Below are 15,040 nucleotides of genomic sequence, written 5' to 3'. Positions count from 1 at the left end.
GAGATGAACTTCCTGCAAACCAGCCAACTCATATCTGACAAGAAATCTGAAATGTAACCAGGTATCCTACTCATACTGGGTTCTACTCTGCACAACAGAATGTCATTCCAAAGACATTTATGCTTAGGGAAATAGCATATGTGCACACCTACATTGAAAAGCTGAAATAAGTTCTTTGGTGCAAGCTGGAAATTGGCATTCTAGAAATCCTATGTTCCCTTAAAGACATATTTTCCCCCACTTAAAATCAGAAGCATACTTATTTCTAAGACTAAAATTAAATCTTATTTTCCCAACTGCCTGCTCCTTATAAAAATCAATGCAAAAGTGCTTCAAGTGTGGCTCAGTGGTTGGTCACTTATTCCAAGATGCTCTAGGCTCTAGGCTTGATGCCCATGCCCAAGTGGGGTTGGGAGGGGCAGAGATCCCTGTGAAAGGGAGGTAACACTCAGTGGCTTACCTAAGAAGTCTCTACCTTCTTCAGCCACAGGAGCCTTACAACTGTCCATTTCCCTCCAAGCAAGATAGTAGGAAAGCACACACAATACCTGAGCTGAGCCATCTTCTCCATGCCCTCAGTACTGATGCGGTCCCTGGAAAGTAGGTTGCTAAGCTGCAATTCCTGGTTGTCAGCCACTCGGAGAAGCCTATGTAGCTCCTGTTGCTGCATGTTCCGCACGTGCTGTTCTATCTCCTCAGGGCTCATGGCGCTGGCAGGGAGAGGACTACATACATACTGTCCTGAGGGGGTAGGATAGCCTGGGTAGTAAGGCCCTGGATACATACCATTTGCAGGGCCCACCGGGTATTGCAGAGGGCCATAGCCTGTATAGGGACACTGAGAGGTAGGGCCTGGTGTCCGAGGGTAATAATAGGGGTTGTCAGAGTTTTGAAATTTATAGTAAGATGCTTGGGCCTGACGTGAGTCACCCCAAGATGTAGGGCTGATTTCATCATCAGTGTCCAAGAAATGTAGCTGGGGTGTCTGGCTTTTCAGAGCAGGCTTCTGATCAGGATTATTTGGGTCCCATAGTCGGCGGGTAGTGCCTCCACGGCCCCAACTCCGAGATCCTTTAGTACCAGATCCAAATAAAAGTCGAGGTCCCAAAGGTGTAGACTCTGGAGAGCCCGCTGAACTGACAGATAGGGCAGTGTGGGCTGGCAGAATCAGAATGCCACGACCACGACCTCGAAGTTCTTGGTTCGGGTTTTTGAACTCGTGCTTCTTCTCAGAGCCCTTGCCCCCACTGCTTGGGCCTTTGTCAGACTTTATTCTTTCCACACTCTCCCTGGCTGACCTCACCATGGGGGAATCTTTACTCATGGTTTCTGCATCAAAAGTGACTCGAAGTGTCCCTCGGTTTTCTTTACCATTACTTTTCTGTTCACCCTCGCCTCGGCCAGACCAATTTCTTTCTAAATGCTTCTTCCTTTCTGAACTCCTCCTGGGCCCTAAACCATCAGGCTCATCAACTCTGTCCTCATCTAAGGAATCAGTTGAGGACATAGACACCTGCTTCTTCAGTCGTGGCCTCTCCTTGGTCCGCTCCTGGCGCCGCCGGCGACATCCATTATCAGTCAGGCCGGCTCCCTCAGCACTATTGTTGCTACCAGCTGAGCTGGTACTACACGTGCGGTAGCGGTTCCTTCGTTTGTCTGATCGGGAGTACCGCTTCACAGAACCTGGTTTCCCCTGGACGGAGTCGTCACTCGCCTTCTTCGGCCCCTCCCCCTTCTCCATCTTTTTTCCCTTGGCAGTTCTCACTCGGTCATTAGTTTGGGTCTTTTCTGTCTCAGCTTTGTCTGGTTTTCTCTCAGATTCTTCTTTTACAACTTTTCCCTTACACTCACCCTCTTCAATCCTCAACTGCTCCACTTGGTTAAGGATTTCTTCCTCATCTGCCCTGCTAGCTGACTCTTTGGTTACAGTCTGCAAACGCCTTCCAGGCTGATAGATCTGCAGGTCAGGTTTCTTAATTCTCTTGATGATTCTTAGACTCCGGTCCTCTAGTCCACCAGTCTTTGAGAAATTCTCCTGTGCCTGGCAATTTTCTGGATCTGTAGGACCATTTTGCTGTTGGCTGTCCAATTCCTTGCAAACTTTAATAAGCTGTGTATCATTCGCAACAGAAGAATCTCTGTCATTCCCAATCTCATCCTTAAATTCCTCACTCCCAGAAGCCTCCTGAGTTTTAGGTCTGTTCCTTAGTCGAGAGAGTCCAGGCTTATATATTTCCAAGTCTGGGCGCCTATTGTCTTTGCGCTGCCTGGGTTCCTTCAATCCCTTCATGTTTTCTGTGTGTTGATAGGAGGAAACACAGAAGAAAAGAATAATGGGAGAGGAGAGGGAGGAAAGTTGTCATTCAAGTCACATAACCACAATAACATCAAAAAAATGAGCAAGAATTCCATATCCAATTCTATTATCGGCGGACAGGGAAGAATGTTTCCACAAAGATAGAAATTTGGAGTTGTGTTCAGTAACCAGTGAGGCTAAGAATTTAACCATGTTAAAGTTACATGCACTTGAGTTATAGAAATGGGGGGAGTTAATATTCTCTTGACCTACCCAAGTCACACTTACATTCAGATCTCAAAGACCCCAAACTACTTCATTATATCAGAATCAAAGATCTCTAACATGTTCAGCCATTAAACTACCCTGTCTATATAGCCTACAAGTTAACTCTTTTCTCTTTCTTCTCTCTTTTTCTTTTTCGGGAGTCAGGGTCTCATTATACAGTCCAGAAAGATGTCAAACTCACAGTCCTCCTGCCTCAGCCATCCAAGTTCTGGGATTGCAGGAGTGTATAATCACACCTGGTTTAGTCTGTAACATTTTTCTAGGGTGGCTAAATTCTTTTACCATATTAGGAGGGGGCAGGAACTATAGCTCAGTGGGACAACATTTGCCTAGCACACAAGAGGCCACTAAGAGTAAACCCTAGCATTGCATAAACATATTTACTGGAATATATGTTTCATGTATTACATCATATATTTACTTACTACATTACATACGTAAACATATATTTACACATACATACATATATTTGAGGAGGATCTCTGGGAAAGTATCTGCAACTCCAGTGTGGGAACCTGACCAGGGCAAATCTACAACTTTAGGATACCAATACCCCAATCACATACCTCCTACTGAAGCAAACAGGAAGCAGTTCCTGTTACAGTCTTCAACTCCACTCATCCTCACCAACTCTTTAACAACCACCAGCAGAATCATTTCAAGAAAATACTGCCTAGAATACTGAGACTAACTGCTACTATGATGATAGAATATAAGGGGGGGGGAGTTCCATTAGAGGAGCTTTTCCTAGGCACCAACGGAAGGATTGTGACATGCTCTCAAAGCACCGAAGCGCGAAGGGACTCAAGTACACTACAGCCCAGTTCAATGCATGCCTACAAAGCCTAGCACCTCGGAGTGACAGCGAAATCAAGAGTGCAAGGCCATCCTGGCTACCAAGAGCTTGGAACCTACTTGGGCTACATGAGATCCTGACTCGAAAAACAAAGGAAATAGAAAAGAACAAGAGGAGTTTATAAACCACTCTCCAAACTCCAGGAACTTACTGAATGGTAAACAGGTTTTTTTTTTTCATAAGTATCTGTTGCTTAGAGTGGAGAAGACAACTACAAATAATCACTAAATGTTTAACAAGAAAGTGACAGGAAATGGTGAGGATATTATCCAGTGCTCAAGTTATAAAATCCTAGTACCTAACTATAATATAAACACAAGCTAGGAGTGGGTATTTATGCTCCGACATCTACACCCACTTTTGTTAGTAGGGGGAGAGAAAGGAAAATGGAGTGAAATTGACATTTTAGATACGGCTTTGGAAGTTGGGTGTGGTGGCACATGCCTGTAATTCCAGCACTCCAGAGGCTGAGACAGAAGGATCCCAAACTCAAGGCCAGGCTGGGTTACACAGTTAAGTTCCAAGCCAGTCTTGGCTACAAGGTGAGAGACTCTGCCTCAAAAGAAAAACAACAAAAAGATGCTGCTGCTTTGGCCAAAGTTTAGCCTCTCCACCAATACGAACCAAGATAAAGCCGTTGAACCTCAGCACCCTCCGTAAACTTTTAAACTCGATTTGGGGGCGGATCCAGGGGAGGTGGTGACTACTATTTTCCAGAGCAGTGAGAGAAAACACCCTGGTGAATCCGATTCAGCTGGCCAATGCAAACCAACCTCACAGATTCTAGCCACGATCCTAGAGGGGGCACCAACTGTAACAGTCATCAGAAACAACACTGACTAATGAAGGGGAGTGAGACACGAAAATAGTTCTCGCGCTTTTCTGAGGCGTACGGAGACTGGCAAATTAAGCATTCTCTCCGACCAGAACTGCTCTCATACACGCCAAGACCCAAACAAAACAGAGTCAGCTCCCTGAGGTCCTGGATCCCTCCGGTGGCGTACCATTGGAAGCCTGCCTTCAGGGGGAAAAGTTGAGCAAGGGAAGTCCCAGCCTGTTAAGCCTTTCTCCTCAATTTCTCCAGCTCCTCCTTTCCGACTCGGAACGGAGGACTACGGAAGGTACAGAGACGATTCTTTAGGGAACCCTATGTCCCGGGGCCTCTGCCGGACCCCAGCACCCACGCCAGTTCGTGTCTCCTCACGACTGAATCCAGGGGCCGGCGACAGAAGGGGGAACCACCACGGCCGCCGCGGTGAGCAAAAGGGTGGAGGCAAGAACTCGCGCCGGGCTCTACCCCCAAAGGCCCGAGTAAGCAGAGACCCAGCCCCGCAGACTCCGAGGGGCCGCCTCAGGCCCCGGGGCGCACTGTTGGGGGAAGGGGCGGGGGCTCCGAGCGCCACGGACGGGGCGGGGAGGAGGCAGAGGAGAGGGAGGCGGGGCGGGCAGGCCCGGCCCAGCAGCTGGGCGGCGCAACTCACCTCTGCTCCCGGCCTGCGGAGCCAGAGTAGCCAGGATCCCTCGCAGCTCGGACGCGGAGATCCGCACACGCTCCAGCCCCTCCGCCATCTTCGCGGCGGCTGCTATAGCTGCTGCGACTCCGCCACCGCCGCGCGCAGCCAGGAAACCACGACGGACGGGCGGCGCGCGCTCACCCACTCCCACCCTTTTCCCCGCCCCCTCCTGTCGCCCTCCCCGAACGACGGTGGCCGCACTGGGAGCAAAAGCATTCAGCACGTTCAAACGAGGGCTATGCCAGAGCGTGCGCTCAGCCCTGCGCAGGGACGGCGTGTGCGCGTGCGCTTGCGCAGAGGTGTAGCGCTGGAAGGTACGCTGAGGCTTGGAGGTGGAGGCGCGGCGCCCGGGAGGTGAGGTGAGGCGAGGCGAGGGCAGGTGCGGCTCGCCCACGCCGAGTGGGCATTCGCGCCTAGGGATGCCGGTATTGCTGTAGTGGCCACAGATGACACTGTTTTTGGTCTAGGGCTCGGGTTAACGGAGACACCCCACAATCCGGCCTCCTCCGATCATTTTGGGCCGAAGCCTCCTTATAATAGGCCTGGATTGTTGGAGCTTAAAGGTCTTTTAACAACAATTATCACTATCCCCATTTCCGATAAACTGAATCTCAGAGAATGGAAGGAGTAAGTTGCCTCGTGTAACAGTTGGTTATACCAGAATATCAAAGTCCAGGACAGAGTTCATCCCTAAGGCTTGCTGGAGGGGGTTGTGTGGAAGTAAAACAGAAGGAAATGATCATTCGACCCGGCAGTTTATGTAACACGGAAGATTTTTTGATTATGGTTTTATAACTCGGGTTTATTCTCCCCACTCTCCATCTTTACATCTCTAAATATTCACTGAGGCTGATAGAGATAGTTCATTCCTGTGTTTGAGAGGCTGAGACAGGAGGATGGCAAGTTCAAAACCAGCTTGGACAGCAGCAGCACATTTGAGGCCAATCAGGGCAACAGATTAGAAGACCTGGCCCCCAAAAAACAAAACAAAGAATTCATTAGACTAGAAGATTGGAGCTTTAGCCTCGTTGACCATGAGCTCCTATTAAAAACTGGGGTGGAGAAACTCCCGACCCAAAGGATGCCTCTCCACCCATTGCTCCTTCCTTGGAACTTTAGACACTCAAAAAATAGTAACCATTTATTCCTTGATTACAGTATAAAAGATCTGATCATGAAAGAACTCTTTCAGTTCCTGTTTCATGGCAGCTACTTTGCCGTTAGAAAAGACAGTGACTGGGAAATATTTCAGCAGCTCAAGAGGTTATAATTAGAGTGGCAAGAGCAAATGGCAGCCTTGGCCCAAAGCTTTGAGAGAAATAGGAAATTAAAAAAACAAAGAAAAGAAAGTTCTGACATGATGGCACAGGCCTGTAACTCCAGCACTTGGGAGGAAGATCCATAAGCCAGACATGGTGTAGCACATGCCTATAATCCTAGCACCAGGGATACAGAGGCAGGAGGATCTCTTCAAGTTCAAAGCCAGCTTGGTCTACATAAATGAATTCTAGGCCAGCTAGAGGTGTACAGTAAGACCTGTCTGAAAACAATAACAACAGGAAAAAAAAATGTTAAACCCCTAACTTGAAGCTGGTTATGGTATCACACATTCTAATCCCATGACTTTGGATGCTGAAGCAAGAAGATACAAGAGTTCCAGATCAGCCTAGGCTGTACACACACACACACACACACACACACACACACACACACAAGAGGTTCGGGCAACACTTAGGAAATGAGAACAAGAAGATCAAGAATCCAGAGTTTAAGGTCTACCTTGACTATGTTCCAGGCCAGCTTGGATTACATGAGACCAAACCTTAAAAAACAAAAAACAAAAAAAAATCCCTAATGCCACATACACTAAGTGTGGGAGCAGAAGCCTGTAATCCCAGCACTTGCAAAGTACAAGAAGGACTCGAAGTTCAAGGTCATCCTTGACTACATAACCAATTGAAAGCCAATATGGGGATGGGGGCAAGTAATCTACTTTCCAGTTGAAGACCTCAGTTTGAAGATTGTTTGGTTTTGTTTACTTTTGTTGAGGCAAGGTCTATTATTTCCAGGCTGGTCTTGAAGTCATTATGTAACAAAGGATAACCTTGAATTTCTAACATTCCTAAAAGATGGAATTACAGATGTGGTCCTATATTGATGTGCCAGGTTGATGTCGTTCTGAGGATTGAACTAGGGCCATTACAGGTTGAACAAGCATCCTACTGACTAAATTATATCCCTAGCTCCAATTTTTATTTATTCATTTATTTATTTTCCAGTCTATAACTCATGATGGTTTTTTTTAAGATTTGTCTCATTTTTAATTATATGTATGTGTCTGTGTATGCATACATGCACATGAGTGCAGGTGCCTGAGGAAGCCAAGAGGCATTGGATTCCCTCTGAAGCTAAAGTTAGAGGTAGTTATGAGCCACCTGATGTGGGTTCTGGGAACTAAAATCCACTCCCCCATAAAAGCAGTACTTGTTCTTAACCACTGAGCAATCTTTTCAGCCCCACAACTTTAAATTATTTTAAAGAAGGGAAAGTAATTTGAAAGAAGAAAACTTCCCCATGACAGCCACGGCCAACTTAATTCAATACTGTCAGTGATCAGACCAGACAGACTCTAAGTATTAAAACAGAACTCAGAAATTTACCAGAACTCATGGGAAACACAACAAATACATAAGGATGAATGATTATGGATCATGGGTCCAAAAAATTAATAATACAAATGCCAAAATATGCTAGCTGGCTGAGGAAGAGCCAACAGTCAGGTTACAGAAAAAAAGCTTTTTTTTTGTTTGTTTGTTTGTTTTTTTGTTTTTCGAGACAGGATTTCTCTGTATAGCTTTTACTGTCCTAGAACTCACTCTTTTTTTTTCAGTTTTTTGAGACAAGGTATCTCTGTAGCCCTGGCTGTCCTGGAACTCACTTTGTACACCAAACTGGCCTTGAACTCAGAAAGATGTGCTTGCCTCTGCCTCCAGAGTGCTAGAATTCAAGTTGTGTGCTGGCTGAAAAACTACTAAATTTTGAATTTTCAGATTTAAAGGACTCACAATATGTCCCAGCTTGGTGGTAAATGATGTAATCCCAGCTACTCAGGACACCAAGAGAATTCCAGCCTCAAAGCCAGCAACTTATAATAATTTTTAAAAAGGCTGGGCCGGGTATATGTGTGCCTATAATCCCAGCTCTAGTGAGGCAGGGTAGAGACTGGCAGTTCTCTGTGACCTTGAAGGCAGCCAGTTTGAGCTACAGATTAGGAATCTGTCTCAAAAGAGAAAGAGAGAGAGAGAGAGAGAGAGAGAGAGAGAGAAAGAGAAGCTATTATAGAACAATATATGTTATAATTCTATCTATGTGTGGCAAAAACAATTTTATGCTTATTTGAATTTCTATATTTTTTCATAAAAAAGGGGGGGGCTGGGGATTTAGCTCAGCAGTAGAGCGCTTGCCTAGCAAGCACAGGGACCTGGGTTCAATCCTCAGCTCAAAAAAACCAAAAACAGCCGAGGTGGTGGTGTATGCCTTTAATCCCAGCACTCGTGAGGCAGAGGCAGGTGGATCTCTGTGAGTTCGAGGCCAGCCTGGGCTACCAAGTGAGTTCCAGGAAAGGTGCAAAGCTACACAGGGAAACCCTGTCTAAAAAAAAAACAAAAACAAAAACAAAAACAAAACTGGAATAGGTGCTGGAGAGATGGCTCAGCGGTTAAGAGCACTGGCTGCTCTTCCAGAGGAGCCAGGTTCAATTCCCAGCACCCACATGGCAGATCACAACTGTCTATAATTCCGGTTCCAGGGGATCTGGCACCCTCACACAGACATACATGTGGGCAAAACCAGCAACACACAAAAATAAATTTAAAAAGGTGGGATTGGGGTTGGGGATTTAGCTCAGTGGTAGAGCGCTTGCCTAGCAAGCACAAGGCCCTGGGTTCGGTCCTCAGCTCTGGCAAAAAAAAAAGGTGGGATATATGCCAAACACTCAAAAGTAGAAAACAGGTGTCCTTACAGTAGGCAGTGGAAAACTCCCTGTGTATCTGTAATGTTTTAATTCTTTCTTTTTTGAGCTGAGTATCGAACCCAGGGCCTTGCGCTTGCTAGGCAAGTGCTCTACCACTAAGCTAAATCCCCAACCCTTAATTCTTAAAATAGGGATTTGGTCACATAATATGTAGGTAATACAAAAACAGTAAAGCAGATTTAGATCATGGAAGATGAAGGAATTCAGTTTTTAGAAATTAAAATTGGAGGCTGGGGAGATGTTTCAGTGGATAAATGCTGAGCAGTCATGAGGACCTGAGTTCAGCTCCTGAGAACCCATGTGGAAGCCAGGCATGGTGGTGCATACCTGTAACCCTAGTGCTGGGAAGTAGAGACAGTGCATCTCAGAGGCTTGCTGGCTAGCAAGTCCATAGCAAGCCTCGGGTTCAGTGAGAGGCCTTGCTTCAAAAAAATGAAATGGGTGCTGGCAAAAATGGCCTTTGCCTCTGAGCCTGACAACCTGGGTTCAATTCCCGGAACCTACATAATAGAAGGAGAGAACACACATACACATAAACAGATAAATAAACAACTTTTTTTTTTTTAATTTTAAATAAGGTAGGAGCTAACAAGCTAACTCAAGCATGTAAAGGTGCATTGCCACCAAGCCTGATGAATTTGATCCCCCAAACCTACATGGTAGAAGTAAACTAGCTCCCCCATGTTATCCCTTGGCCCCATACATATATGTGCTATGGCATACTTGCACCCACACAGATAAATTAATCAAGATAAATTAATAAAGGTTGAAAATTAAAAAATAGAGAGCAATAGAGGAAGACACCAGCTTCAGCCTTAGGTCTCCACATGCACACTCGTGCATACAACCGCACAGTTAAAGTTGTACAAGTTCCATAAACCAGAAGCTAATAACTACGTTAAGCAAAGAATGCTAACTATTTGTAATTTTTAAGTAAATAGGCCAGGTATTGTAGTGTGTGTGTGTGGTGTAGTGTGAATTGTTGAAAACTGGTGACTGCAGAAGCATTGCTGACCTCCAGTTCAAAGTCCAGCCAGAGAACCATAGCAAGAGGCCAGAAAGAAGACTCAGCAGGGAAGAGCACCGGCTGCTTTTCCAGAGGACCCGGGTTCAATTCCCAGCATCCACGGGGCAGCTCACAACTGTCCAGAACTCTGGTTCCAGGGCACCAGTCATACACATGGTACACAAACACACAGGCAGGCAAAAAATCCATACACATAATATAAAAATAGGTGAAAAAAATCAAATTAATTAGCAATTGGAGTTCAGCAGGTTCAGAGCACTTACTGCTCTTCAGAGGACCTAGGTTTGGGTCCCAGCACCCACATGGTAACTCCAGTTCTTCTGTCCTCCATGGACACCAGGAACACATGTAGCATGTATACATACCTGCAGGCAAAACACTCATACACATAAAATGAAAATAAAAAAGTATTTTAAAATAAATTGATAAAAATAGTAAGAGCCAAATGTGGTGACACACACCTATAATCCCAGCACTCAGGGAAAAGATAGGCAGATCTCTGTGAGTTCAAGTCCAGCCTGATCTACATAACAAATAATGAGGTCAGCCAGAGCTGTATAGTGAGACACCATATGTATTAATGAGTATAATTTTTAAAATGAAACTATGTCTAAGACATTTGGAGTTGCTTTTGTTTTCTATGTAAAGTTCATGAGTTCATTACAAATGAAGGTGAGAAAAAGCAGGCTGAGACTATAACTCAGTGGTAGGGTGCTCGTCTAGCATGTGTCAAGCCATAAATTAAATCCCAGCACCTCAAAAAATAAAATAAGCTGGGGTGGGGGGGGGGGGGTATGCCTTTAATCCCAGCACTCGGGAGGCAGAGGTAGGCGGTCTCTGTGAGTTCAAGGCTAGCCTGGTCTACAGAGAGATCCAGAAAAGGCACAACGCTACACAGAGAAACCCTGTCTCCAAAAAACAAAAAACAAAAACAAAGAGCACTGGCTGTTCAGAGGACCCGAGTTACATTCTAGTCATTCACATAGCAGCTCACAATTTTCTGTAACTCCAGTCCCAGGAAGTCCATCATTCTCATGGCCTCTGCAAGTACCAGCCACACATGTGTTGCACAGACATGCATACAGACAAAAACACATATATACATTAAATAAATGTAAAGACTGGGGATGTACCTCAGATGATAAAGTGATTCCCTACCATACATGATCTCAGACACTATATAAACTGAACACAGTGGTGAATGCCTGTATCACAGCACTAGGGAGGTCAAGGCAGGAAAATCAGGAATTGAAGGTCATCCTTAACTATAGTTAGTTTAAGGCTAGGTACTGTCCCAATACATTTAATTAATTAATTAAAATAAATAGCTAGGGAGATTGCCCAATCAGTAAAGTGCTTGCTATACAACAATTGGTGGCTCAGTCAATATAGCTCTATGAACCTGAGTTCAATCCCCAGCACCCACTTAAAAAGCAAAGAATGATGTCATGAGTTTGTAATGAAAGTTCTAGGGAGATACAGACAGCTGAATCTCTGAGGCTCACTGGCCAGCTAGCTTTAATCAGTAAGCCTCAGTTCCCAATGAAAAACTATTGTAAAAAAAAATAAACTGTAGGGGCCTGGAGAGATGGAACAGCAGTTAAGGGCACTGGCTGCTCTTCCAGAGGTCCTGAGTTCAATTCCCAGCAACCACATGGTGGCTCAAAACCACCTGTAGTGGGTTTTGATGCCCTCCTCTGTAATAAAGTCCTACATGCAGATAGAGTACTCATCCAAATAAAATAAATAAATAATCTTTAAAAGACAAAAACAAAAAACTATAGCCAAAGTGAAGAATAGCTCCTGAGAGATAACACCCTCATCCAGGGTTCACTCATGGTTCACTCACTTGCACATGAATACACCTAATGCATGAACACCCATGGACAAAAAGAAATAGTGTGTATTTGTTTATTTATTTTATGTCCAAACCACAGTTTCTCCCTCCCTCCTCGCCTCCCAGCCCCTCCCCCACCTGTCCTCTGTCTCCCTTCCTCATCTGTTCCTCCTCTGTTTCCGTTGACAAAAGGGTACCTTGGATCTTCACAAAACAAGACATATTGGGTTGGGGATTTAGCTCCGTGGTAGAGCGCTTGCCTGGGTTCGAGCCTCAGCTCAAAAAAAAAAAAAAAAACACAAGGCATATCAAGGTGGAGTAAGCTAAGCACCTTGCTTTGTATTAAGGCTGGGCAAGGCAACCCAGTATGAGGAATAGGTTCCCAAAAGCCAGTCAAAAACAAACAAACAAACAAACAAACAAAACTAACAATGGGCTGGAGAGATGGCTCAGTGGTTAAGAGCACTTTTGCTTTTCAGAGGACTCCCAGCACACATGTAAGGTGTCACACAACTGCCTGTAGGTCCAGTTCCTAATGGGTAGGACATTCTGTCCTCTGCAGGCACCTGCACACACACACACACAGAGGAAGGGAGGGAGGAAAAAAAGGAGGGAGCTGGGCATGGCTATGCATACCTTCAATCCTGGCACTTGGGATATAGAGGCAGGCAAATTTCTGTGGATTCCAGACTGGCCTGAGTTATATGAGTTTGAGGTAGCCAGGGCTACTACATAGAGAGGCCACCATCTCAGCAAAAGTGTAATTACATTATTTATCGTGTGTGAGCTCACATGTGGAAGTCGGAGGATAACCTGCAGGAGTCAGTCCACCATGTGGGTCCCAGGAATGGAACTCAGGTTGTCAGCTGTGGCAGCAAGCACCTTTACCAGCTGAGCCATCTCTCCAGCTCACTCCCTTTGTCTTCTGAAAACTGCCTTTGGAGCCTCCTCAGAGGTTTGGTTTGGTTTTTCCCCTCCACCGTTCCGTCTTACACTGCCGCTTTCCATCCGAAGCAGAGAATTGAGGTGATCATTCTGTTTTGTTCACACTGTCATTAACAAGGCCTTTCTCATTTTCTCATTTTTGCTCATTTCAGTTCCCAGTCACCTTCATCACTCCTTCTTTAGTGGCTTTAACGTGCCTAATATATGTCATTAAATATACATGTATCTTTGCATAATATATAATGTTTTATGTATGTATTTTAAATGTACATAATGATATTGTGTTACAGATCTCATGCTGTTTCTTTTTCATGTTTCCATAAATACTTCTATTACATAGTATTTCCTAAATGACCTTACACCCTTTGCCACACTGGTCCTGGGCCAAGATGGGCCAGTCAAAGTCCTTACCCCGAATTTTTGAACTGAAATTGAGAGAAAAATCCCTCTTCAGTGTGGAAGCCATAAAATGTAAATCACAGGAGCATTCAGCAGCAATGTGTCCGGCCAGATGGATCCAGCTGGTCTGCTGTGAAAAGGAAGCCGACATGCCAAAGGCAGCAGAGGTGAGAAACTACTCGAGAATCATGGAATCCCCCAAGCTCCTGGCTGCAGTGTTGCTGAAGTGCCATATCCCTTCTGGTTTGTCCAACCTTCCTCAGATCCTGTGAGCCAGTGAACCCGGAAGCCCTCATCCTTTGCCTAAGCTATCAAAGTGAGGTTCTCTCAGGGCTGGGGATTTAGCTCAGTGGTAGAGCGCTTGCCTAGCAAGCGCAAGGCCCTGGGTTCGGTCCTCAGCTCTGGGGAAAAAAAAAGACAAAGTGAGGTTCTCTAACTTGCAAACTGTGTCAGGGTTCTCTAAGGAACAGAACTGAAAGAATGAGATATGCATGTATATAAAGGGTATATAGTAGAATGCCTTATAGGCTGGGGTGACTAATCCCACAATGGCTGTCTCTTGGCAGAAAAGGCAAGAATATGGTAAGGTTTAGTCCACACTAAGTTAGAATTCCAAAGAAGCTGGTTCTAGTACCAATGAAGGCATATTTATTTATTATGTATACAGCATGTATGACTGTGGGCCAGAAGAGGGCACCAGATTTCTTTACAGATGGTTGTGAGCCACCATGTGGTTGTTGGGAATTGAACCCAGGTCCTCTGGAAGAGCAGTCAGTGCTCTTAACCTCTGAGCCATCTCTCCAGCTCCTGCATGCCTTTTTCTGTGGATTACCACCAAAGGTATGGCCCAGATTTAGGGTAGGTTGTCCCATCTCAAATAAGCCAATCATAAAACCCTTACCAGGCATGCCCAGCTTCTTGGGTTTTAGTTGATTCTAGCAAAATCAAGTTAACAAAGAAAATTAGTCATCACACAACCTATAGGCCTAAGTATAACTTGTTGTCTTTTTTTCAGTTTGTTTCAATTGTGGTAAAATATACTTAAAATGTATCATTTAACCATTTTTAAGTGTATGCTCTTTGTTGTTGTTTAATGTATCTTGTTACATACCCAAACCCATTTATACCCATTAAACAGCCCTCCACTGTCCTAAACCCAGCCGGTCAACTACTCCTCTTTCTTTGAATTTGGTTACTTTGGGTATCCCACATGATTGGAATCATGTAGTAGGTTATCTTTGCAAATAGCGTATTTCCCTTAGCATAATGTCCTCAGTGTTCATCTATGTTACAACATGTCAAAATTTTCTCCTGTTAAATATGAATCTTCATTTTATGTGCATATTACATATGTATAGATATTTGTCTGTCAATGGCCACTGGCTTCTTTTGGTTACTATGAATAATGCAGCTCTGAACATGGGAGTGCAGAAATCTCTTTGGTTGTGGGGCAGTCACCAGAGAAGACTGCTTAGACATGGGTTTAAGCCAATAGAAAGTCTTTAGTAGCTAGTCTATGACTACCCTGGGTGTTTGGGATCCCAGTGTGGCACTGAGCCATCTTTAGGGTGCGCTTTTAAGCACAAAACCATGTCCTGGGTTGACATGCTTCAGTTAGCAAGAACAGTTAGCTGAAGAACTACAGAGTAGTTAGTACTTTTAAGGAGACTTTCTCAGAGCTATGGACTTTGATGGATCAGGCCTTTGTTTTAGTGTTGGCAGGTGGTGCTGCCTACATGCTGAGTTTTATGGCCTCAATGCATCATGGAGTCGGTTGTGCAAAGGTCTGGGGCCCTGTTACACTTGTTGGTCTACCTCTAGGAGTGGAGTTGCTGGTTCAGGAGA

At 45.0% G+C, this 15,040-nt stretch overlaps 2 protein-coding genes across 14 annotated transcripts in view; one reads left to right on the top strand and one right to left on the bottom strand.

Moving 5' to 3' along the window:
- Smg6 (SMG6 nonsense mediated mRNA decay factor) overlaps positions 1–5,115 on the bottom strand; it is a 243,503-nt gene extending 238,388 nt beyond the window's left edge. Inside the window, exons 1-2 of one of the 3 annotated variants that reach the window (XM_036196843.1) lie at positions 4,922–5,115; positions 549–2,295 (exon numbers count right to left, since the gene is read on the bottom strand). In XM_036196843.1, coding sequence (XP_036052736.1) covers positions 549–2,295; positions 4,922–5,009 — 1,835 coding nt within the window. In that variant the 5' untranslated portion in view covers positions 5,010–5,115. Of the gene's footprint in view, positions 1–548; positions 2,296–3,150; positions 3,882–4,444; positions 4,790–4,921 lie in introns of those variants that run through there. The other 2 variants (XM_036196845.1, XM_036196844.1) reach the window with 2 other exon arrangements.
- The window catches only part of Srr (serine racemase), a 22,587-nt gene continuing 12,639 nt past the window's right edge, over positions 5,093–15,040 (top strand). Inside the window, exons 1-2 of one of the 11 annotated variants that reach the window (XM_036196858.1) lie at positions 5,249–5,308; positions 13,251–13,362. Coding sequence is in view for 2 of the 11 variants with exons in the window: in XM_036196861.1 (XP_036052754.1) it covers positions 5,193–5,308 (116 nt within the window). In the remaining 9 variants the exon portion in view is untranslated. Of the gene's footprint in view, positions 5,314–12,278; positions 13,363–15,040 lie in introns of those variants that run through there. The other 10 variants (XM_036196854.1, XM_036196853.1, XM_036196859.1 and 7 more) reach the window with 10 other exon arrangements.

Source organism: Onychomys torridus, chromosome 8 (assembly GCF_903995425.1).
Source record: "Onychomys torridus chromosome 8, mOncTor1.1, whole genome shotgun sequence".
Classification (NCBI taxonomy): Eukaryota; Metazoa; Chordata; class Mammalia; order Rodentia; family Cricetidae; genus Onychomys; species Onychomys torridus.
The sequence above is the reverse complement of the archived record's forward strand: the minus strand, read 5'-3'. Positions and strand labels throughout refer to the sequence as shown.